Source organism: Thermobia domestica, chromosome 3 (genome assembly GCF_964235325.1).
Source record: "Thermobia domestica chromosome 3, izTheDome1.hap1.1, whole genome shotgun sequence".
Classification (NCBI taxonomy): domain Eukaryota; kingdom Metazoa; phylum Arthropoda; class Insecta; order Zygentoma; family Lepismatidae; genus Thermobia; species Thermobia domestica.
Window position 1 is genome coordinate 222,925,593 of NC_137456.1, and position 25,527 is coordinate 222,951,119.

The window sequence follows — 25,527 nt, forward strand, 5'->3', positions numbered from 1 at the left end:
GCACGTAGCGTCGGAATTTGTAGCACTAACAGAGGATGTCAAGGGCACAGGTCGTTCGGGTACATGACGTGTAGTTTTTGTAACATGACATAGATCTGTCATTACAGGGGTGTCCCCTTCCAGCCGCGTGGACTGGGCAGGACGTCGCCGCTGTTTACACGTGGAAATCAGGTGATCGAGTGATCCACAAGCGTGGCAAGTTTGTAACTGTCCTGGATAGGAGACATTGCCTTTAATAGTGTCAAAATGTAATCGAGTAGGGATATGTTTTATTAACGTCATCGGAAAAATCCTGTTACCATTATAAAGGCGTGTAGGTAACACAGTTTTCCAGACTTCATACTCCACACTTTTAATTTCACCATAATTACATAATACCTGAGACACTTGTTCATTAGGAAAATCGAATGGCAAGTCCATAATTTTAACTCTCGTGAGATTAACTTGTGCGTCCATAATATACACATCGCTGACAGATTGATCAAAATGGGTAAAGGATAATTTGTCTGGAGCCTTAGACATAAACTTTTAGTAACTATCACTATTTTTGAATTGAACAAACATGCAATACTCTTCGTTATGGAGCTGTAAAGCTTGGATATCCTCAAATATGTTGGGAAAATGGACACATAACCAGGCATGTGATTCAGCCGGGCTAGGGCGTATCATGCGTGTGGTTTTGTCAAAACCAAATTTTACACTATTCTTACGAAGTTCTTGCATGGTACCACTAACACTGGAGCCACAAAACACTACCAAAACTTGCAAACCCTGTTCAGGTATAGTAATGTCGAAAGAAAGGCGAAGCTCGCAAATACAATCACTATTCCCGGAGCTTAACTGTCAACGTCTACTCCCGGCAACAGCCAGTCAGCGAATCTCCACTGAGCCACTGCGGCCCATATTTGATAGGAATTTTTATCCTTTAAAGAATATTCAAAGTTTATACTTTAGTATTTACTCAGTTTCTATGGAGTAATGAAATATTGAGATGCAGGTTCGTATCTCAAACTGTATTTTATTGAAATATCTTAATTTACTATAACCTCTTAAATATATCTAGTAATTACAGTATTTACAGATAAACTGTTTTGAAATTAAATGAAATCTTTAAGTTTTACTTCCCATAGTTATGCCAGCTATGCTAAAGGAGACGGTGATGATTAGAAATGAATGAAATGGTGAAATGAAGAAAGTGAGAAGAAACGGGAGAACCCCAAGAAAACTCTCACACACGGTGTTTGTCCACCAAAAACCTCATGACCCTCAGAGGTGAACGCTCTACCATTGAGCCACCATGGCTCCATAATATATATGTTTTCTTTATATAGAGTATATAGTAGTTTAGAGTAAATTATGATCTTTCAATAAAATACAGTTCGAGATATTTACCGGATATTCAATATTTCATTATTCCATAAAAACAGAGTAAATGTTTTACATGTTACCTATTAGAATGTTAAATATACTAGTCATCAGTATCTTGATATGATTTGGCATCTTCTCGAAAGATTATTTTATTTTATCACACATTGAACAAAATAAGTGTACACCTATTGATAGTGGTCAGCAGAATACAGTACATACATAGTCAGTACATTCATAAATATTCCTTCTATATACTAAATTATATGTTCAAAGTATTGTTCCACATGCGCATAAAGTACATCTATTGCAGGTCTTCTTATTTGAGCGATATTACACAAAGTACACATTGTTCTAATACGTGATATACCCGATACATTGGTATACTGTGATGGTTCGTGAAATGTTTGTAACTGCGACTTCATTTTCTTGTTTAGGACATAAGAGATTTGTGATAGTAAGGTTAGCGAATCTATCTCATTGTTATAAGTTTATCTAGGAAACACAAAAGTAGCTCCTCTTGTTTCAAGAAAATACAAAAGTAATTTGATAGAAGCGCAACATACTTCTCATATCGAGGATATATTTCTGTGATCTTGTATATTAAATGACTAAAAAATTTTGATTGAATTGACTCTAAATGATATACATATTCTTGTGCACTAAGATTCCAAATTATTGAGACGTGTTTTAGTTCGACGCGTACTGTAGGGGTATATTTATGCAGTACACAAAATTTTAAACATGTTAATGTTTTTGAATTAAGTTCCAATCTCAATACAAATCCGAGATTTCTGCAAGCCTCATTTATAATCTGATTCAGACGAATATTGAACAAGATATTTGATCTTGTTGACGCACCTAGATCAGTTATACGGTCGCTCTTTGTAGTTGTATATCATTTATATGATATTCAAATGCCAAGTTTTTTCTCGTATAGAACATCACACAGAACTTCTCAATAGTTAACGTTAGGTTGTTTATTTTGCATCAATTACAAAATGCATTAATGTTAGTTTCCAAACTGATCCAGTCTCTCTCTCTAAATATGAAACGATAAATTTTTATATCATCTGCAATTTTTGTGGTATACCTGAATAAATACAAATTCAGAAGTCAGAGCATTTCTGTAGCATAAGCGATACTTGTGTTCACTTAGATATGACGATAGAAATTTGCGTAGGATGTCAAAAATAAAATATTATAAATTTTATAAGAAGAATATCATGATTTATATATCAAACGCTTTATTGAAGTCTGTAAAAATTGCGTCTACATGATTTTTATCATCAGTTTCTTTTTGGTAATAAGTGAATGAACTCAGCAAAATTAGCTGTTGCTCATTTCCTGGAGAAAAATGAAATGAAATCTTTAAGTTTTACGTCCCACGGTTATGCCAGTTAGGCTAAAGGAGACGGTGATTATGAGAGATGAGTGAAATAGTGGAATGCAGAAAGTGGGAGGAAACGGGAGAACCCCGAGAAAACCCACGAGCACGGTTTCCTGGAGAATGAAGAGAAATTTCATAAAAATTTCATAACATTATTGATATATCATTTACAGATTAATTTAATATACTTTGTTGTGTATACGAGAATTATAATCGAAAGTTGTTTGAGAATATTCATACCCACGTAAAGTGTTGACATATAACGTCCAAGAAACTTTAGGTTGGTGCGTGTTTTTGAATACGACTCATTGTAGCTTTGGAACTTCATGCATAAAATAAAAGACAAATTCTACCCAAAGCATATACCATCTAATAAATAATAGCGTTCCATTTCGGCAAAATATTTTTGCCTTCATCGGGCAGATTATGCGATGATGTATTAGATATTAGGTGCTATTTATTAGATTGTATATGCTTTGGTCAGAATTCATTTTTTTTTTATTTTATACATATGTACGTGTATTGCATTGTATGTGTAATACTGCAAATGGAGTACCGCATCCTATATGCTATGCATCGAATAAAACATATTGGAAGTAACATGTGTATACGTGTGTTAAACATTGTAATTAATATATTAAATGCCACACTGGAAATACAGTAAATGTAAGCTTCAGCAATATTTCAATCATCTGGCATAATTTTATATGTGTAAAAAGTAGAAGTCAAAGTAACCCTTGTACGAATTTATAATGAAAACATGGATGTAATGTTACAGATTTAAGGTAAATACTGCAATAAGTAAGTGATAAATAATGTTATAATATTATAATTTGTCATCTTCTCAATATTTATTGATTAGAATAAAACTACATTATATTAGTAAATTAGAGTTGAAGCAGTCAGAATTGAAATTTGTCAGATGATATGTGATAGAGAGAAGATTGTAAGCAGTATTGTCAAACTTCAACGACGAACTAGCAATTTTAAGCATTCATGGCATTTTTAAATCCCTATTACTCGATCATGCCCAATCAAAGAGAATTAATATAATAGTAGCAAAGGTTGTTAAGGTAAAGATTTATGATTGGCTAAAGTTCATGTGATGTAATTCTCTGTCTCTCTCGCATACTATCTGAAAGATGTAAATTTGGATCGCTTCAACTCTCTATCAACTTACAAGGAACATCTGCAAACCGTGACAGCTAGATATTTATGAAAATTGATACCCCGACTAATTGTGTATCGCTAATCATCTTGATGATAGTCACTCGGTGCGGAAATGTCTTGTTTACCTGCTACGTATAATACATATACCAAGCAGTGACGGGGTGAGGCTGTGCCGAGTTATACCCCAAAAACACCGGGGAAAGGCAAAAAATGAAAAATGCATGCAGGTAACCTGATACCTACGGGGAGGGAACACGTGCCCAAGAACATGGCAGGAGTGTCACACAAACAGTGTTGCCATCCCTACATAAACTTATAGTTTTTCAAATAGAACGTATACTATTTTATGGCATTAAGACAATGTTCATAAAACATGAAAGAAAATAAGCAAAAGATGGGTTATAAGTGTTGCCAAATAAGGGAGATATAAGGCTCTAAAGTTGGAAAATTATCCGGTCTGTGCAATGAAACGAACAAATTTACACCAACAACGAGACTGCAGAAGGAACAAATGTACAGGACTAACGGGGTTGATACAGGATTCACCTACAAAGGGCACGTGTTAGAGTAGCTGTAGAAAGAAGTCCCATGTTACTTGATGCTAGCAAGTCTTCCTGTTGCGCAGCAATTCCAATGCCGTTTGTGTGGAATCGATATCTCGAACCAACACTGCATAAAATCCTGCATGCCTTCCAAACCACAGAAATGACGGTGTAGCGCCTGAAAAGAGTTCAGAAAAGCAGTGGCATGAAAGATAACAAATCTGTGGCAAGAAAGTACGTCGGAATCGATTCGCAAAGATTAATGACTTGTGATAGGTGTCAGTCGAGAGTATAGGAAACGTTAGCATGCGAGACAACGATGAAGATGAAGCACACTGCATTCAGGTTACCAGTAATATACAGGCGCGAAATATTTTAACATAATACACCAAAACATTAAACAGAAAAGTCATAAATAGTACGGCAAAATGCGTACATTTCTCGCTCTAGCCGCACACTTGATATGACGTATCAAGCCCGTTAGTTACTGGATACTATGCATGCTCTAGTTTACTCCCTACTGTACATTTGTTTCTTCTGCAGTCTTGTTGTTGGTGTACATTTGTTCGTTTCATTGTACAGACCGGATAATTTCCCAACTTTAGAGCCTTATATCTCCCTTATTTGGCAACACTTATAACCCACCTTTTGCTTATTTTCTTTCATGTTTTATGAACATTGTCTTAATGCCATAAAATAGTATACGTTCTATTTGAAAAACTATAAGTTTATGTTGGGATGGCAACACTGTTTGTGTGACACTCCTGCCATGTTCTTGGTCACATGTTCCCTTCCCGTAGGTATCAGGTTACTTGCATGCATTTTTCATTTTTTGCCTTTTCCCGGTGTTTTTGGGGTATAACTCGGCACAGCCTCACCCGGTCACTGCTTGGTATATGTATTATACGTAGCGGGTAAACAAGGCATTTCCGCACCGAGTGACTATCACCAAGATGATTAGCGATCCACAATTAGTCAGGGTACCAATTTTCATAAATATCTAGCTGTCACGGTTTGCGTACGTCTCTTGCTAGTACAATCAACAACATCAGTGTAGTCAACAATTACCAACTATTACATTCTCTCTTATAGAAGGCAACACTAGTGGTGGTGGACTTGTGTTCGGTATTCCAATTGGTCAGTGCATAGCAAATGATAGGTTATGTCGGCCTCGAACAGAAAGTCCATTCAGGGAGGAGGAAGACTCGGAGCTCCGGAGAAAATCTCACCATGGCAGTCGCGCTAGCTTCAGTTCCCTCATTGAAACCGCCAGAACGGAAGAAGTAAGTATCGTAAATATTTTAATCTTGCTTTCTGTTACGTGTTAATTTTATTTTGAGATTATTTTGGAAATAACTAGATGATAAATAAGGAGCACGTGATGCTTAATTGAAACTTGTTCCTTTGAGTAAAGATAATAGCACGACTCAAAACAGAAAAAAATGTAATATCTAGAGCAAACTCTGGTCATAATACTTTTATTTCCTTTCCGCGTATACACTTACAAGACAAAAAGCTGAAATATGCATATGTCAGCGTTTCCCAACCGGTGTGCCGCGGCACAGTGGTGTGCCGTGAATGGGCCGCTGGTGTGCCGCGGGGAAATCGAAACAAAATTATTAATTCTATAGTAATCAGATTGCAAGACATAAGGGAATATGTATATTTGTATTTCACATTACTATGAACCTCTACTATGAATCTACAATTTTAAGTTTCATACCGAGTACAATTTTAATGTTGAAAAAGGTATTTATCATTGTTATGACCATTGTTGCTCCATTATTGTTGCAGACTATTTCGTACCTGAAATTTTAAAATATAATTCAATACTTTCGACGAAGCAAACATACATACAAATTACCTACATTTATGTTTTAAAAGTAAAAGAGATTTGTTTGTCCGTTCGTTATTTAGTGATCTAAATTTATATTCTTAGTGAAAGGTTGGATACAGTTTTCGAAAAAAAAAAAAAAGCATAATTTTGCAAACCTGAGTCCAATATTTCATTGAATTGTTCTCTATTTTTAAATTAGAATGAAAAGTTAACATAATGATTAACCACGGGGGAAAACCAGTGATTGAGCTTTCTTTGAGAGAAAGATCATTAATCACAGAAAAAAATACCACTGTATTTTATATTTACAAATAATAATATCTACGAGTGTGCCGCGAGAATTCAAGTTATACCCATAGTGTGCCGCAAGTTGAAAAAGGTTGGGAAACGCTGGCATATGTAGTTTGAAATAGGTAGACAACAGGGTGATTTAACAATTTAGTTTCGCAACTTCGTGTTAACAATAATTAAAAGTAGTTACTTGAATGAAACGACCAACCGTTAAAAGTTTTATTTCGTATTGCTTGTGGTTAGCGATTCGCGCATTCACCTCCATAAGAGAAAAAATATGGCAACAGAAGAGAAGATATTTTGTGTAAATGCGTTCTGTGGAACAAAATCTGTAATTGTAGTCAAATCTGTACAGTTTCGTAAACGTTTCCGAGAGGACGTACCGAGTCATTCGATTGGTTAGTTGCTCGGAGTTTAGAGGTTCCTCGCAGCTCCGAGGATATATGAGACAAGGATCTTTAGTTTTGAGCTGGAATCCGAACCACCATAATGTTCAAATTTCAAGGCTATCCAACCGAATCAAACCCGAAACCCAGTGCATGAAAGGCGCCTGCCCGCCAAGTCATCCGAATATCTATTAATGGTATTTGAGAAAATCACGCTACCTGTGTCGAGTAGTGGTCGGCTCTGTGAGTCCCAGAAGAATGTTGATCGCTTCAGGAATCTATGTGTGAGGCTTAGAAGAAGGTGTTCATTGATGTTGAGTCATTTGATCATCAAGTAAAACTTTGAGAGTTTATCTTTTGTTTGAAAGAGTATTTCGTGTATTACAATTCATCCAAAAAAAAAAAAAAAAAAAGGTGTGCAAATGTAATCCTGTTGTGTCATCCAGTACCAATACCGAACAATTCAACAAATGTTGTAGACAATTTGTTTTTTGCTAATATTAAAATAAATTATATGATACAATAAGAAAACTGATAAGTTGATAGTCATAACGGTGAAAATAGAATACGAAGAGTGAGGAAAAGGTTGATGTCTTTCCATAAAACAAAGAGTCAGAAGGAGAATAGTAACATATCTTTTATTCGACATTTCGAGAACAAGGAGAATTTCTTTAATTGTTCAACTGTTCTTGTGTAAAGCGGGGAAGAATCAGAAAGATGACTTCAAAGCAAGTTTAATATTTTGCATAAATTGATCATGAGCCCTCCCCGCTGGTCAAGTAGCTAACACGTGCAACTTTAATGCTAGGAGTCGGAGTCCTGGTTTCGATTCCAAATGAGAGACCCTTGAAATTTAACTGCGGTGATTTAAATCCACCATAAACTGTACATTCACGTCTCATATTGACTCGGCACTTAACAGGAACGCTGAACCCCAATTTAACCAAATACTAACGCAACAGGAGAGAGAACATAGATTGCAGCTCTATTTTGTTAAATGTCTTCTGAACTGTAATTGCAAGGCTAAGTTACAACATATCTCACATGATCATTACCAATTTCTAAGTAGTGTTCGTAGTTTGAGGGTAATTTTCGTAGATAAATTTAGCAAAAAGGGAAAAATTTATTATTTTTTTTTTTTGCGATTAAATTTGAAGATCCAGGGAAATTTATCGCGCTAACTGATTGACCTTTGTAAATCCTTAAATTTTCCTTTGTTCTGCAAAAATAAACCAACACAATAGCAATAGTATGTGTATGTTCAAAGTAGCATAATTTGCACCCATTGCTGGTTGGGTATATATCGTCGACAGCGTCACAAAGTGTCGTATCTCAAAAAAATCGAAAATTGAGATATTTTACTATGTGGTTGCATACACTGACTTCTACAATTTCCCAAAACGACATATCTGTAATGTGCGTTGTTTTGACGGTGGTGATGACGTCACTGTGTCGTATCTTAAGATGAAGCGTATAAACCATTTTCACAAACAGTCGTATCTTGAGTTACGACAGTTTGTGAGCAACAGATCTTTCCCAACTGGACAGATACGCCTATATTCAAAGCAATTTGTTTATATATACAAAGTGACCCAAAAGTAGGTATACAGTCCCGTACTGATAAACTCATTGCTTTTTATATCATTTCTTATTGATATCCACTTAGTTTCTTTATCATTTGTTCCTAATGTATTTTTACTTATGTCTTAAGCTCGGAACAGCCGAAGCAAATAAACTTATAAGCTAGAATGTTATACTTGATCAATGCGTAGCTGTATACATATATATTTACATGGCTGTTGCGTCCTCAGGTTGCGGATCGACATGACATGACATTTTTGAGTTTTACGTCCCATGGTTATGCCGGTTAGGCTAAAGGAGACGGTGAATGAAATGAATGAAATGATGGAATGAAGAAAGTGGGAGGAAACGGGAGAACCCCGAGGAAACCCACGCACACGCTGTTTGTCTACCACAAACTTCACTTGGCGGGAGCAGGGTTGGAACCCGCGACCCCATTAACCAGAGGTGAACGCTCTACCACTGAGCCACTGCGGCCCCAGGTTGTGGATCGAGGAGAAGGCCTTTAGAAATAGAGGTTAGCTGCGAAGATACTGAATAAGCAGTCGCGGGCAGACAAAGAGTGACCCTCCAGCTTGGGGGTTTGGGTGAGGCTAACAAACTCATCCTGTAATAAAAAAAAAGACACTTTTTTTAGAAACAATCACAGAAGCCTCGGACCAACACTGATAACTTGGCACGACATCAGCAAAAGAAAATGGACATGAGATTTGGAACATGGAATATTAGAATTCTTTATAGGGAGGCGCGTTAAAATCCATAACGAATGAGTTAGAGAAATACAGGATGGACCTAGTAGGAGTTCAGGTTGGTTGCTATGATGGGGTATGCGGTGCAAACACGTAAGAACATCAGAGAAATTTCTCTCCTATTCTTTGAATCTAGGCATGGTAAAATGAGGGAGATTCAGTCCACAGTGCTCTAAGCACATCTATTAAGCACTGTGGCAGTAATTTGGTACCCTCGTAACTTGAACCGATTGTTAAACTGGCAAGGAAAAAGAACCCATATACCGTTCATTGTGTTGACAGAATCGAGTATGAGACTAGATCTCTGTCCCAATGTCTTTGTATTCTGTCAGTTAGATGTGACGAAAATGGAGATCCAATCAATTGGACGGAAATGCGCGAAGTGAAAGTGAACTAAGACTATCCAAACTGCATTCAGTTTAAGACAAGTCATTTTGAGGACACCTACATAACTATTTTCCTGAAAAGAACGCAGATTGAATCCACCAGATAGAAGTTCCTACTTTGCATACTTGTCAAAAATTATCGGTCCAGAGAAGTACGAGGACTCGTTTTGATTAATTGATTGATTTTTAACGTTCATTTCAGCAGCGAGGCTATATGAGACGTTGACCTACTGATTAACGGGCAATCCGAACCACATGAGCTCCCGCCGGGAATCGAACTGGGTCTCCCACGCCTACGAGGACTCGTTATCATTGTGTCCGGGCCCAACTTCAATCATTCGAAACCCTGAACATGTTAAATTTTACAGAAACTTACATTAGCCATCCTTCTCAAATGCAATATCAAAGCATGCAATTTTCAAATTACTTTGCAAGATTTTATATTCTGGCAATGACAACTTGATAGCATTATTTTATGTTATGGTTAGTATGCTCTTAATATTGTGTTTCTTGTGTGCTCTCAGGAATTTCGTTTTACCCTCAAGAATCTCAGGAAGCGTTTGTTAAATTTTTTTGTGTAATAAACACGAAGTTTTTCAATAAAAGTGCAATATATTCCGATTGTTCATCTATTAATGTAGTTCTCAGAGTAAAAAATATGCGTCGTATCTTTCATACAAGAGAGGATTACCATCGTCACAAACTGTCGTATCTCTTTCCCGCCAAATTTTTCACAAGCGTTTACAAGCAAATTCCATAAAACTTTCTACACTGATTTCTTATCATTTAAGTTATAACTTGGTAAATTTTCTCTCCTTTCGGTAAAATAGGTTTTGAGTTATGGCTGTTCAAAGTTGTGTGAAAACCTAAAAATCGCTCTCCTGAAAAGTTTAGAAAACTGAGATACGACAGTTTGTGACGCTGTCGACGATATTTGTGGGTATTTATTTTCTTTAAAAAGTGGAGGAAAAAGTAAAAAGTAGCAGGAAAATGGCAAATGAACAAAACAAATATAGTTGGTACTTCCTTTAATATAGCTAAATCAATCTTGTCACATAACTTCTGTCATAAGTATTGCACACTCAACAAATTAGGGAAAATTTAAAAAGGGAAACTTTTTGTGTCTATCGAGGGAAATTTTCTTAAGGACACCTACGAACACTGTTCCTAAGCCAATATTAAGAAAATAGTAATTACAAAGCTTGTGGAAACTTCTTTTCTAGAATGTTGTGTGCTGCGATTGCAACAATTATGACTACGGCTTTCCAGGCCCGTAGCCAGCCCAAAAATTTAGGAGGGCCCGGTAGAAGTTAGGGGGGGTCGACCCAATCATATTATACTTCATCACCATATTATAGTTCATTTGCAAGCCTACCGTGAAATTTTATGTGGGCCAGCCAAAGTTTAGGGGGGGAGGCCCCCTTGCCCCCCGTGGATACGGGCCTGCGGCTTTCACTTTTGACTTCTGTATACAGAATTAAAAGTACAGAAATACCGTACTAAATTTTATTTAAACCTAAGGTATGTAGTTTTAAAGAATTAAAGCAATTTTTTAAGATAACAATTTAGACCGACGCCTAATTCTATTTCACCGTATTTTTCTCTAATAAAAATCAGTCATTAAACTCAATCGACAAAGAAGTGCAACCTAGACCCCACCTAGCCGTCCGTCTAGTTTATTTAAAGCAATTTCTACAGAAAGTAGTGTATTGTTATTTAGAAGAAACATATTGTAGTATTACTTATCGTGATTATCTGGAAATATGTGTATATGAATTTCTTAAATATATATATAAAAAATGTTTTTAAACAAATTCAGTATATATTCATCGATCATTATAGACCTACGAAACTAGAAAAAAATCCACTAAACCTATTGCAACACTTTTATTAAATATTTTTCTTTCAGATTGGTTTCTTTCGTATTTCAAATTGGCTTAATGTATATATTGTTTTTCTTTTCCAGAGCGGTTCTTGTGAAAGCTTAGCGCCCGATAGGAGGCCGGGTTTAGCAGGAAGTGTTCCGGGACTAGATACGATCTCCTGTGGCTCCATTGATGTGGAACCAGATCCTGGTCCAAATGTCCCTCAAATTGTATCCTCGTGCTTCAAACATCTCGAAACATATGGTCTGCACACGCTTGGCATATTCAGGGTTAGCAGTTCGAAAAAAAGAGTGCGGCAGGTAAGTAACCACGAAGGCAAATGAAGCAACATATGCATCACAAATGAACGAAGACAAATGGCAGTAAATACATTTTGCGACTTTGTAGAAATATTTTATAGTCCGTCTAATATCCAGGGCCGGATTAAAAGAGGGGCTTAGGGGAGCTATAGCCCGGGGCTCTAGGTGGACAGGGGCCTCCACTCTTATCAAAATCTCAACTGCTTATCGAAAAAGAACCATGAAGATACAATCATCATAAAAGAAAATATGACCAAAAATGTGAAACATATTCCCTTAACTTTCTGGATTTTCGCAGACATGTACCAGGTCATCATAAAATAAGTATCGCTATTCAGAGAACTCTGGAGACGTAACCACTTGACAGAATGCAACCAAACTTAGTAGGGGTACATTTGGGAACATGCAGAAGCGATTGGTGTAGAAAACAAAATTAGTTCAAATTTTCGCCACCAGAGGTAATTGTGGCGCTGTACAACACCAAGTAAATGCAGCGTGGAAGAAAAACGACACTAGTGATGCTAAATAATAAGAAAGGCTGTAATTAACCTTCCTGTGGATCTCGTGGCACCGATTACTAATGTTATTAATACCACGTGGTCAGTGCCGGATTTACAGGGAAGGGGCCTTTTGAACTGAAGCGTTTCTTTAAAATTTTTAGAAATCTAACAACAACGAAATTAAATGTTAGTGGTCCCTAAAATGCAAGCTCTCTCCAAAATTCCAGGAAAAGATTAGTCTCAAATATCGCCTCCAGGGGCTATTGTGTTTCTGTTCAGTGTTAACCCTAGAACGGACGGGTGAAAAAAAGTTACACGAGCGGACGGGTTGGGTCTACAGGACCCCACCAAAATATTATATATAAACATACATCTATGTTAAAATTCGTTTATTTTTTTGCACAAACAACTATAATGGCCCTTTATTCTTCTTAAAATGTTATACAAAACAATTGCAAACTGTAAGTTATTGATTAAAAGGTAATTTTACAAATTCTTAGAAAATCCCTTAATGTTTTCGATTATTATTTATATATAAAATATTCTGGATGGTATGCAGTTACCTTTAAGCTACTTCAGTCTCAGAATGTTTGAACTTGAATGTTCAGTCTATAGTGCGTTTTAGTTTGGACGTTCAACACAGTTGTCACATACCATTTTTGTGTGTTTCAAACATACCCACACTTTACAATATGTGCAAAAGTATTTGGTTTTGCTGTCTGGGCACTGGTAACAACGTCCTCTTTTGTTCTGATTGTTGATTTCACTGGCCTGCCTGATGTTAGTAGACGTACCACTGATCCTTCCGGCCAATTCTCTAATATGTCTGGGCAGTTTTCCATGTTGAGCTCTCGTTGCCATATGAGGTCTAATTAAAAGCAATGCAAGTTGTTTTATAAACTTACGTCGAGTTAAATTCTGAGAATCCATTGCTTTGTTTGCTTTCAGAACGACATATGCATTAACTCCAGCGATATTCGTCAGTGCATAGAACAAACATAATGGCCAACGCTTAGTTGCTCTCCCTACATTGTACTCAGCACACATCGCATCCAGCACATCTACTTCACCTTTGGTTTCATTATAAAATGTCACAATTTCGGGTTTTTTAGCTTCCCCTGTGGACTCATCAATGTTTCCATCATGGTGCATCGAAGACAGAAGAACAACTGATTTGTTTTTCTTCGGAACATACGACACAATTGTTGCATTTTCCTGGTACCCAAATAAAGAAGAATACACTTCTCTTGATTTCGCCGGAAGAAATTGTGGAGGGATCTCTTTTTTGTTTTTACGCACTGTGCCGACTAAAGTAAGATTCTTCTCTCGCAAGATCTTCATTAGCGGATACGAGGTAAACCAATTGTCCATTGTAATATTTCTACCAGTACCACTTATGGGGTTAATAAGTCTTAGCACGACATCCTTGGCCTTATTACTACAATTAAATGGTCCTTTGGGCTGCTCACCAACGTACACTTCTAAGTTTTTTGCATAGAAAGTTTTTGAATCGGCCAGTATGAAAATTTTTATACCATACTTTGATGGCTTAGAAGGAATATACATTCTGAAACTGCATTTTCCTCTGAAAGCCACAAGCATTTCATCCACTGTCAGATATTCTCCTGTTGTATAATGAGCATTACAATTATCAGTAAAAATATTTAAAATATCTCTAATGGCGGCCAACTTGTCCACTAATTTCCTTTCATTCCTAGTTTTAACGTTATCAAATCGGATACATCGTAAAAGAAATCTAAATCTTCTAAGGGACATAGTAGCTGGAAATGCCTCAATACCAAAACCAGACGTGTCCCAGAATTCTTCAATATTTGCGTGTCCAGCATGAAAAAGTCCTGCAAGGTAGAGTAAACCTAAGAAAGCTTTTATTTCTTCCTTTGTACACTCTCTTGCCAGAAATGGATCATCTTTGTATCGCGGCCTCACAATTTCAATAAAAGTATTCGTGCTAGTCACAACAATATCTAATAAATTTTCATCAAAAAACAAAAGCCAAGCGTTTAAAGGATTATCTGCCTCCCTCGCATCTCCCTTCACTCCAGGCAAATGAGTAACAATATTATGACTTCTTGTTCGACAATTCGAGGGATAAAATGTTTTGTTCCATTTTGTTGTTTTATCTCGTCCAACATACTTTGATGCTGTACCACACCTCGTAGAATCAACATCACTTTCACCATCATCAACATTCAACCTTTGCACAGGTGTAGAAAAAAAATTACGATCATCAGGAACCGCTTCAACACAATCTTCTAATTCACTGTCTGTATTATGTTCACTCTCCAACTGGAAATCTGGATCTGCATCTGAGTCATCGAATTCACTAGGTTCTCTTTCCAATTCAAGTAGTATTTGATCATCGTTTAGCACTTCAGCCATGTCTAATCGGTCAGATACGCTGCCAAAACATTCACCAACAAATAAGCACTTTATATTCTTATTCTCGTTAACAATATGAAGTTTTTACGGGAAACGTTACTCAGTATGCCATAAAGAAACCTATTATTGGCGCAGCTCACAGTTATTCCACAAGACTGACGTAAACGGACGGGTTGGGTCTCACAGACCGAAAGCAATTTCAATCCTCACTCGTACACAGACTAATTGCAACTGAAGTAACATATGCATATTCCTGACATCTAGTGACATTACCTGAAAGGTATAGAGAAGGACTTAACAATAGCTTAAAATCGTTCAGAAATGCAGTACTTTTAAATATGCTTGGGTCTGTGAGACCCAACCCGTCCGTTGTAGGGTTAAGCACGGTGAGTGTGGTATGGAAGACAAATGGTATTGATATTCAATGAAAGAATCGCCGTAATTATGTCCCCGTGATACACGTGGTATTGATTCGTACTCGGGGCCACGGTGGCTCAGTGGTAGAGCGTTCACCTCTGGTGTGTGGGGTCCCTGGTTTGATCCCAGCTCGCGCCAAGTGAACATTGTGGTGGACAAACACCATGTCCGTGTGTTTTCTTGGGGTTCTCCCGTTTTCTCCCACTTTCTTCATTCCACTATTTCATTCATTTTTCATCATCACCGCCTCCTTCAGCCTAACCGGCATAAGCGTGGGACGTAAAACTCAAGGATTTCATTTCATTTTTGATTTGTACTCTTATTAATAACCCCGTGGTGTAGCGATGTGTTATGAGCGATGGTGATGATGTGGAAGTCCTTGAGCAAGGAAAATGCATGGTGACTAGTGCCGTAAGAGATGATGATGGCGTTCTAAGGACGGGACCTACAGGGTAACGTGGGATCCGACTCACGTGTGTCTTCACCGGAAATCGAACCCGGGAACCCTTGAACACAACGCAAAGAGAGTGGAAAGAAACAAGAAGCAAACATCGGATCACCATCAGTTCACTTCTGGCACATAGTGATCCTCAAACCCGTATCACTGAAACACATGCAGGCGTGAGTAAGCGCCTGGAGAGGTAATTACAGTCTTTCTTGTCATTTAGCATCACTAGTGTCGTTTTTCTTCAACCCTGCACTTACATGTCGTTGTACAGCGCCACAATTACCTCTGGTGGCGAAAATTGGAACTAATTTTGTTTTCTACACCAGTCGCTTCTGCATGTTCCCAAATATGCTCCTTCCAAGTTTGGTTGTATTCTGTCTAGTGATTACGTCTCTAGAGTTCCCTGAACAACGAAACTTATTTTATGATAACCTGGTATTCGGTGAAGTCAGCAAGGGCCGCATATTTTTCTAGCCCTGGGCCTCCAGATGGGTTAATCCAGCCCTGCTAATACCGAAGATTTTTTTTAAAAAATCTACGATGTTATTAGCGTTTCACGGATAACATTTGTTCAAAGAAGAGACATATATCAGTCGGTATATATAATTGAGCTGAAGAAAATGATATAAGTTCATATAAAATCTCGGTATTTATTATTGAGCTCAACAAAATGATAATAAGTTCATATAAAATCTCGGTATTTATTATTGAGCTCAACAAAATGATAATAAGTTCATATAAAATCTCGGTATTTATTATTGAGCTGAACAAAATGATAATAAGTTCATATAAAAGCTCGGTATTTATTATTGAGCCTAACAAAATGATATAAGTTTATATAAAAGCTCGGTATTTATTATTGAACTGAACCAAATGATAATAAGTTCATATAAAATCTCGGTATTTATTATTGAGCTGAACAAAATGATAATAAGTTCATATAAAAGCTCATACTTAGTTTTTGAAGAAAGTCCAAAATTATCATTAGTTATTAGACTTCAATTTCGGTTAAAATAAGATATTGTCTAAAGATGACATTTATATCAGTTATAGGCCACATTAAGTTGAACTAAATGGCATCTCTCATGCTTAGGTTTCCATAAAAATTAATTTTTATTGAAATTATTTATTTGTTTTTGTGTTATAAGTAAAAAAAATATATACTATAAACTAACAGATTGTGTGTATATTGTTGTTTAATTTCTCCTTACTGTAACGTATATACAACTTGTAAAAAAATTCTTTAAAAAATCATTATTTTCGTTATTAAAATGAATATGGAAGTTAGTCGCTGGCACACGTAGGTTAACTTGGGCTGAAACTTTCTAAAATACTTTTGAGAAAAAATATTTGGCACAGAAAGAGGTAAACAAACAAGTGCATACGACACTTTATAATAACTAGGCCACAAAATACGGGTAATTCTAACGCAAGACAACTCACATTGCTAATACGCTTGTAGTGTGTAGATCCTAGTTGGAAAGCCTAGGGGAAAAGCCCTCTAGATAGATAAACAAGAAGATGGGAGAATATTAGGAGGATCGTAAGGAGGTGGGTAATAACAATCGAACAATCCAGAGATATTTAACTTGGTATAGAATAGAATCGAAGATGATTTTTGTTTCTGCCGTCATAAAGCTTTGTGTTTATGAAGCCAAAAGTCTGTTAGTGATTTAGTTTAAATCATGCTGATATGATATTAAAAATAAGTTAATTCATTTCCAAATTTTCATTCGATCATTGTATCAAACGGTGTTTCTTGTATTAACTTAAGATATTCTCAGAAAATGTGTGATATGACTAAATACACCTGCTATTGTATGTGTTATGATAGTATAAAATAAAAATCAAATGGGTTAAGCTATGTGTTCAATATAGGCCACTATGTCACTTAGTACTTAAGTGCGAATCAAAATACAGTGAGACAAAGTGAAGAAGTATTTTCTTTGAAGGAAAATTTCATGATGCTTGACCGTGAAAAGGAAACGTTACGGATGCTTGATTTCCAAGTCCAACTTTTCCTCTTTCTCTATTTATTTTTTCTCATTTTTCCCCGTTTCTTCTTCCTCTTGAAGTCTTGTGGTTAATGTTGGTGCAAAAATATGACATTGGTCTTCCTCCAAAGACATGAGGAATAATGCCTTTCGCCGTGGTACTGGGTGCTGGCAGATGCCAGCGTTAAAGATTAGTGGTTGCCAAGCGTTTTCCACGAAGCAGACTGAAAGAGCAAAGGCAGGAAAACATATCTAAAGCCGAATTTATACCTGACGCTGTAATAGTTAGAAGTTTCGTGTAGGATCGAAGTGGAAGCATGTAATCTTTTTGAAGTTACTCTGTGCTTAATTATTCCTAAAGAAAAAAAAACGAGAATAAAGTCGAGATGTTCTTTTAATTATTTCCTCCGAGCGACAACAAATTGCACCTTGTGTAACTAATATGATGCACTCAGCATATTTAAAGTACAACTCAATTTTGTGCTTTATCTTTATGCAATGAGATCAAAATGTCTTGAAGTGGGTTAATGAATATGAAATTGGAATAATCATATATTGTACTGTATACACAAACCAGATATTGTATTCAAGGCGGAATCAATTTAATTTTGTTATTGCCGTATAATTGATCGAATGAGATTTTAACGTACTGGTACTTTAATTGTTTATTTACTCGAATTTATAGGTACCGAAGTTGATTAAATTAGATGCAGTAGAGTAATACCAATAATAAAACACGTCGTAACTGTAACAAGCATATGGAATTTTATCAGTCATGGTGCAAAATAGTTTTACTCCTCAGAAGGAAATAACAAGATGTTTACTAAAGAGATCGAATCATTCTTTCTTGGTATTCGTCAGATGAATATATATATATATATATATATATATATATATATATATATATATATATATATATATATAATATCACTAATTTGCTCATTTAAGATTACCAAACTCTGAGATGTTATGTTGAAAATAGCTAAAGAAACTTTGGAGTATGTAATACTTTTTTTAATTTATGCAATCATGAGTTGATTATGTGAGGTTAATAGGCTTTACTTTTACCAGGATAATTACTTCTGGAGGTTTTGTAAGTGAGGAACCTATAATACTTTTACGAAATGTGCTGTACACAGGGAATGAATAATTCATTTCCTCATTTACGGTTGCCGAATAATCCATTTCTAGACCTTTACTTATACACTGACACAAAATATCCTATAACTAAATACAAATAATTCAAAATGTCGTCCTAATTTGCATAAAGCGCGAGTTAAAGTAGGAGTAAATAATAGTTAAATAATTCCTTTGAAACAAATCTGTTTATGTAATATTGATAAAATTTCTTAACCGCAATAAACTTTTACTGAATAAAATGTTTTCTCAATAATAAAACCGCAGTAAAGAATTAGATACGTCATGGCTAAGCAGTTAGAATACACACCTTTGGAGTGGGAGGCCCGGGTTCGATTCTCGGCGGGAGCTCAAGTGGTTCGAATCCCACGTTAAACCGTAGGTTCATGTCTCATATAGCCTCGCTGTTGAACGGGACAATAAACTCAAAAGCAAATCAAATCCGTAGTAAAGAATATCAGTTGTGTTAATGTATCATTACAACAGATATTCCATTGTTAAACTCGACTTTATTTTTATTCCATTAATGGTGTTTTACGTTCTTATGCAATATTCACGTTAGGACGGAGAGAACCAATTATTAAAGTTAGATCTGGGCAACTGCTTGAGAACATACTGCTGACATTTTAATCCAAGCAGAGTTTGAATCTACAAATAGATGCATGAAATCTAGTGTTGTGAAAGCGGTTCTAAGGAAAGTTCTTTGAAATCTACTTTACTGGAGAGTGTATTACAATAGGAGAAAGAAAATGTTTTAGCAAACTTTAGTATAGGAAGGTCATAGGGAAAAACGAGGATTTTAAAAATAATAATAATAATATAAATACGTAGCCAGATATCTGATAGGAAATGAAGATACTTCTTTGCCGAATAAAATAAAAAGATGAAAAAGTATTGCAGTACCAACTAACAATTCATTCAATAATGCCCTACAATGGTAGAAGAAGCTTTCGAAGATTTTTCTTTTAACTTCTTCGATAGTAATCACAAGACCAAAAGTTTTTACTTAAATAATAACATTTATTTCTCACCATTAATCTATTTTTCTAATACTTATTTCTAGTGTGAAATGTTATATGTAGTGTGTGTAAAATACAATAAATAAGTGAACGTAATGTATTGCTAACACATGTTGCAACCACAACAGGCCCCTTAATATGAAGTGATTTTGAAATCAAGTAATATTGTTTGTTAAAATTTCTTCAATATAATATTATGAAAATTAGACATACTATGAAAGCAATACGAAAACTATTCACTGTGTATACTTTCTATTTTTTGTGGATGTCTTTTAATATTTTATGCTTTAATGAAACACAGAAGAGCAGAAATAATCACATTCAGGGTCCTTAGATAAACTTGAATGAAAGATATGAATTTCTACAGAGAATCAAAGAAGTATACTTTGAGGAAACCTGAAAATAAATCGCCGCTGCTGTACTTTTTATGTGTATTACCCTTATATTCTTTTTCTTTTATAGAATATTACTAACCACGTTTCATATTTTTATTTTTGAATACTCTTTTAGTATGCTGTGCAGTCACCGATAGAAGTAACTGCATATTTCATATGTAGTTTGTTGTGAAAACATGTTCTTTTCTTTTCTCGGTAACTTTCAATAATGACATATCTCGTAAGAAAATATCTATTGATGTTATTGAATGCTATACTATTGAATGAATAAGGATGCTATTGATATGAAGGTAACTAATGCTATGCAGAGAATATTGATAGATCTGAGATTTTTTTCTGTTTATATTGGAGAACTTTTTTTATGCCTAATTACTCTTTTTGTGATGTATGTTGATCTGTAGATATCAGTTATGATGTTGTCGTTTTATTATATTTGAAATCTTTTTTAAACAGTTATGTACGATGCCCAGTGTTGTTATCTAACTAGAATAACATATCAAAATATGACAAATGCTAAGTTACATTTTTCTTTTGCTTGGTTGGGTTATTGTTTTGGAATTCAATATCAGTTTCAGTACCGAGACTTAAAGGTATGGACAATAGTTGAATGGGAGATTCAAACCACTTAAAATCTCTTCGAAAATCGAGCCCGGACTTCGAGCACTGAATGTTGTAATCCTAACAATGGAAAAGCCATTTATTTTAATTTCTAATATAATATACATACTATTTATTTGTTTATTTCATATAACAGCTGAGAGAAGATTTTGACTGTGGGAAGGAGATAGCGTTGGGAGAAGACCACTGTCCGCACGACGTAGCAACGCTGCTAAAAGAATATTTCCGAGACCTACCTGAACCTCTTCTCAGTAGGGAGTTGTATCCAGCATTTGTTCAAACTCAAAGTAAGTGAATATTATAGTTCTTAATATCAAATATATTCATAAATAAGTTGCTCCACTGAAAGTAAATACTTTTTTTTTTTTTTTTTTTTTTTTTTTGCTAGCCGAAGACTAGCTCTTTTGCGAGGGTATTGGGTCAGAAAGGAGATTGGAGCTGGTCTATGGGATGTATTACTTCTCGTTGATTATGAAAGATTAATATAGTTTGATGTTTCTTTTCTTCCTGGGAGAAATAGATACAGTCAATGTATCTCTTTAAAGAGTTAGTTAAATGAGTATTAAGTAGATATATTTACTTTGTTCCAATTTTAACTATAGTGATAATTAACTGAACAATTAACTATTGAACTATAAGTGGGATTACGTAATAACTTTTTACTTGTATTATTATAATATATTTCCATATATTATATTGTAATATATAAAATTAATTAATTATATGACTATGTTTGTGAACTACCCTACCAATCTTGATCAAATTTTCAACACAGATGAGATTCGGACCTGAAATTTTTTTTTATCATTTCACTTTGACGGTACAACGTAGGAGAGGGGGAAGGGGGAGATATATAAAAATAAATAAACTTATTAACTCTTGAATCACAAGACCGATCTGATTCAAATTTGCCAAATAGATTAGATTCAGGACTGGGAGAGTTTTTATCATTTCACTTTGATGGTGCAACTTGGGGGGGAGGGAGTTCCAAAATGATCGAAAATTACCTATATTAGAATCGAATCCATAGTTTTCGGGGTCACTGAGATGAATAGTGACACTTCCGATGTCATTTAAATCCAAATTCAGCCGTGTAGTTTGGGGAAAGGGGGTAGGATATATATATATATATATATATATATATATATATATATATATATATATATATATAGATAGATAGATAGATAGATAGATAGATAGATAGATAGATAGAGATAGATAATTACAAATGATCGAAAATTACCGATATTAGTGTCGAATTCATAGTTTTTGGGATCCCTAAGTTGATTGGTGCCCTTTATGTCCAAAATGAAACGTATTCTCCCCGTGTGAAGAACATGTATTCTTCTAGTATATGATATTAATTAATTATATAATAACATAAAGATAATAATAATTTATTATATTATATTGTAATGTATTTATTTAGGTATCGATACAAAATCAATCACATTAGCTAGTCCTTTATTTTATCTGAATACTAGTTATTCCACCCAAACCTTCGGTCCACTATATACTATACGTTAAAATCATGCTTAATTAAAAGCTCTAATTGACTACATTTAACAAATTTATTTATTTGTTTGTTATTTTGGAAATAATTAAGTTGAAGCATTAGTTTTTAAGTTGCTATTAAATAGTCACAATAGTTTTTCCTGCCACAGTTTAACATTTGATAGCGAAGGTAGCGACATAGCGTGACTGATTATTATCAGGAATTAGTGTGATGCACAGATTGAAATATTTACCGTTTTATTAGGATTCTAAAACTTTCCACAAACAAATAGCATATGGGAAATTGTACTTAATAAGCAAATACTTACCTTTTTTGTCACTTTAGAGAATCACTGTTCCTAATAAACTGCTAATTCAAACATTAGGAAAGAATAACAGAAAGTAGAGGATACAGCTTTTTAAAGAAGTACATCCTCAGTGTCTCTTTACTCTAAAAAGGAGGAATCTATCACACATCCTCTATTTGAGTAGTGGAATCAGTAGAACGGTTCTGGTCTGTTATTTCTGACCTTCAAGGCTGGAAATCACTAGTTCTTAACTCAAAAAGTTTTCCAATTGTTTCCCAGCGCTGAAATATTAATATTCATTCCACCTATAGGGAGAAATTTCAGAAACCCGTGTTAATCATATTCTCACCGTTTGTACAATCCGCGGCAAAAAACCTGCAACATGAGGATGTAAGTTTATTGTGAAACTACGCCTAACAGCACAGGCAATCAACATAACTTTTAAGTGGAACGAATCACGCCAGGATAAACCTCGGCCTCCTCCCGTGCACACTTATTTTGGAGCAAAAGACTTCGTCATTTCACAATAAACTTATATGCTCATGTTGCAGGTTTTTTGCCGCGGATTGTACAAATCATTTTACTATAATATTTTCAAAGTTGGTTTTGTTCTGACCTGAATTAGTGATGAGAAATTTTAATTTTGTTCTATTGTTAAAGAATCATACTGTGCAAAACTTTAAATATACCATATGACTTCATAAATGAGTTTGTATTCAATGTCAGCATTTTTAAATATTTTTATTTCCTAAATCATACAGTTTAACTCACTCATGCTGACCCTGAAATATTGAAAGATGAGGCTGATAACGATGATTCAAAGCCGAAATTTACTAAGACTTTTTGTTGTTTTGGCAAACAATAATCAACTCAAGTTTTGGGGGGAAAGAGGAGAGGCAGAACAAATAAGTTTTGCTAGTTATTCAATAGAGTTTTACATACTGGCATACCATTTAATGTAAAGAGCAAGCTCAAGGATTTTCAACAGCATTATCTTTGTTGATCTGGTAGAACAGCCAATAATCTTACTCTATTTGAAAGTACTCACATTGACCCTCAGCTTTCCAGCAGCCAGCACATAACTGACATGTTGATATACAAACGGATACGTCACACATTCGTCATCTCATTCTGTGTCTCTTACGCCTACTCGCAAAATCTTTGGCTACGTGATCTTACAAATGCTTTTACGAAAAGGTCTTCTTCGGAGATTTCTCCGTGACAAGGAGTCAACATATCTTCTACGCGTAGTTTCCTTTCAGAAAATAAAAGTTAATTTATGCATTTAGAATTTTATTTAATTCAATAAGTGATCTGTAACATCAATAAAATCAACATTTTTATACAAAGTGACATCTTAAACTATTGCTTGCACTGTAAATAGTTTTCTAAACCTAAATATAAGAAACATCACGTTTTTAACAACCACAAAGATTTTACAACAAAATCTGAACTCTCGTTTCTTATACTAGCACTCATTGGAGTTAACAATTCTATTTATATTATTAGTAGCTGAGACATGATAGAGTATTCGATAACGATTTACTCTTTTCTTCTATTCTTGTTCAAATGTGGTTCAGGATTTCACTCATCCTCTGTCAAATGAGTAACTGAAAAAATGTGATGTCTAAAAGTGGTCGATAGATCATGTTGATTACATCACCATGATTATGAATCCTGTCTTTCACACTGTCCATGAGCCACATCAGGCTTGTAACACTATTATTTGTAAATTTCCTTTTTTCATATTAACATGAGACATTAAGTTTCAAAATATCAAGATGATAATAACACAATTTACATTCTATAATAGTTATGTTCTTGTCATGGAGCACTTACCTCTGATACATGAGATCCCTGGTCACGTTGATTCAGGCCAAGTAAATTTATGGTGGACAACATCGTGTCCGTGGGTTTTTTCGGGGTACTCCCATTTCCTTCTACTTTCTCACTCCACCAATTCTTCCATTATAATTCACTTGCCTTAATCATCGTTCACATGCTACTAAATAGTATTCTTCACAGTACTTCTAACAAGCCAACTTGCATACTCCAACTTCATTCTTGCTCACACGAACTCCTGACTCATGCCAAAGCCGGCCATCCTCGTGCCCATCACAGACTATTGACAGTAGTCTCACACTCTTCACAGACTATTTGCTATACCACATTCTCCACAGATTATTCACTATTTAATTCTTCCACATTCTTCACAGATTATTCACTATTACACTCTTCCACATTCTTCACATATTATTGACTATTACACTCTTCCCCCGTTTTTTTTTTTTTTTTTTAACAATGACAATCTATTAGATGGTCTCCTGATCCTTCCGGATCTTCTTGGTAGCTGCCAATGGCCATGATCGTGGGACGTTAAACTGAAAGATTTCATATTTTCTTCTGGATTCTAGAATTAACGATATCTGTTAACAAGAAATTGAAATAAGTCTCTATTTTCAATTTACCTCATAGGTTGTAACATATTTAAGGTGCACAATTAGTAATAAGTACTCGAAATTCAGAATCTTGCTCTATAAAGTAAGATTATATAATTTTGCCATAAAAAAACTTTTCTCCTAAATGTCGATCATGAAAATCAAATTCCAAATAATTTTTCCAGGTGCCGTGAATTCGATTTATGAAAATCGGAAACTAGCTAACTGGTTCCTCGCACCAAAAATTATAAATTTATTCTATCTCTTAAAATTGTTAACTCAAATAAATTTTCACAAACTGCCACTACCATTTATGACCCTTCAGAGTTAAGACCCATCTTAACACTTTCGCTGCCGGGTCATAAGACTATGCAAATTAGTTTTCTGTCAGTTTATGCATTTTTAAAAAATTAGGTAGTAAAGGAAGGTATGGATGCGAAACCTATGGGAAATAAATTTGTGAACATTTCTTAAGAT

The 25,527-nt window shown here is 35.2% G+C and overlaps 1 protein-coding gene across 1 annotated transcript in view; it reads left to right on the top strand.

The window, feature by feature from the left end:
- The window catches only part of LOC145680973 (uncharacterized), a 233,127-nt gene that overhangs the window by 158,546 nt on the left and 49,054 nt on the right, over positions 1-25,527 (top strand). The window contains exons 4-6 of the mRNA XM_081752191.1: positions 5,560-5,750; positions 11,664-11,882; positions 20,947-21,097. Coding sequence (XP_081608317.1) covers positions 5,560-5,750; positions 11,664-11,882; positions 20,947-21,097 — 561 coding nt within the window. The remainder of the gene's footprint in view (positions 1-5,559; positions 5,751-11,663; positions 11,883-20,946; positions 21,098-25,527) is intronic.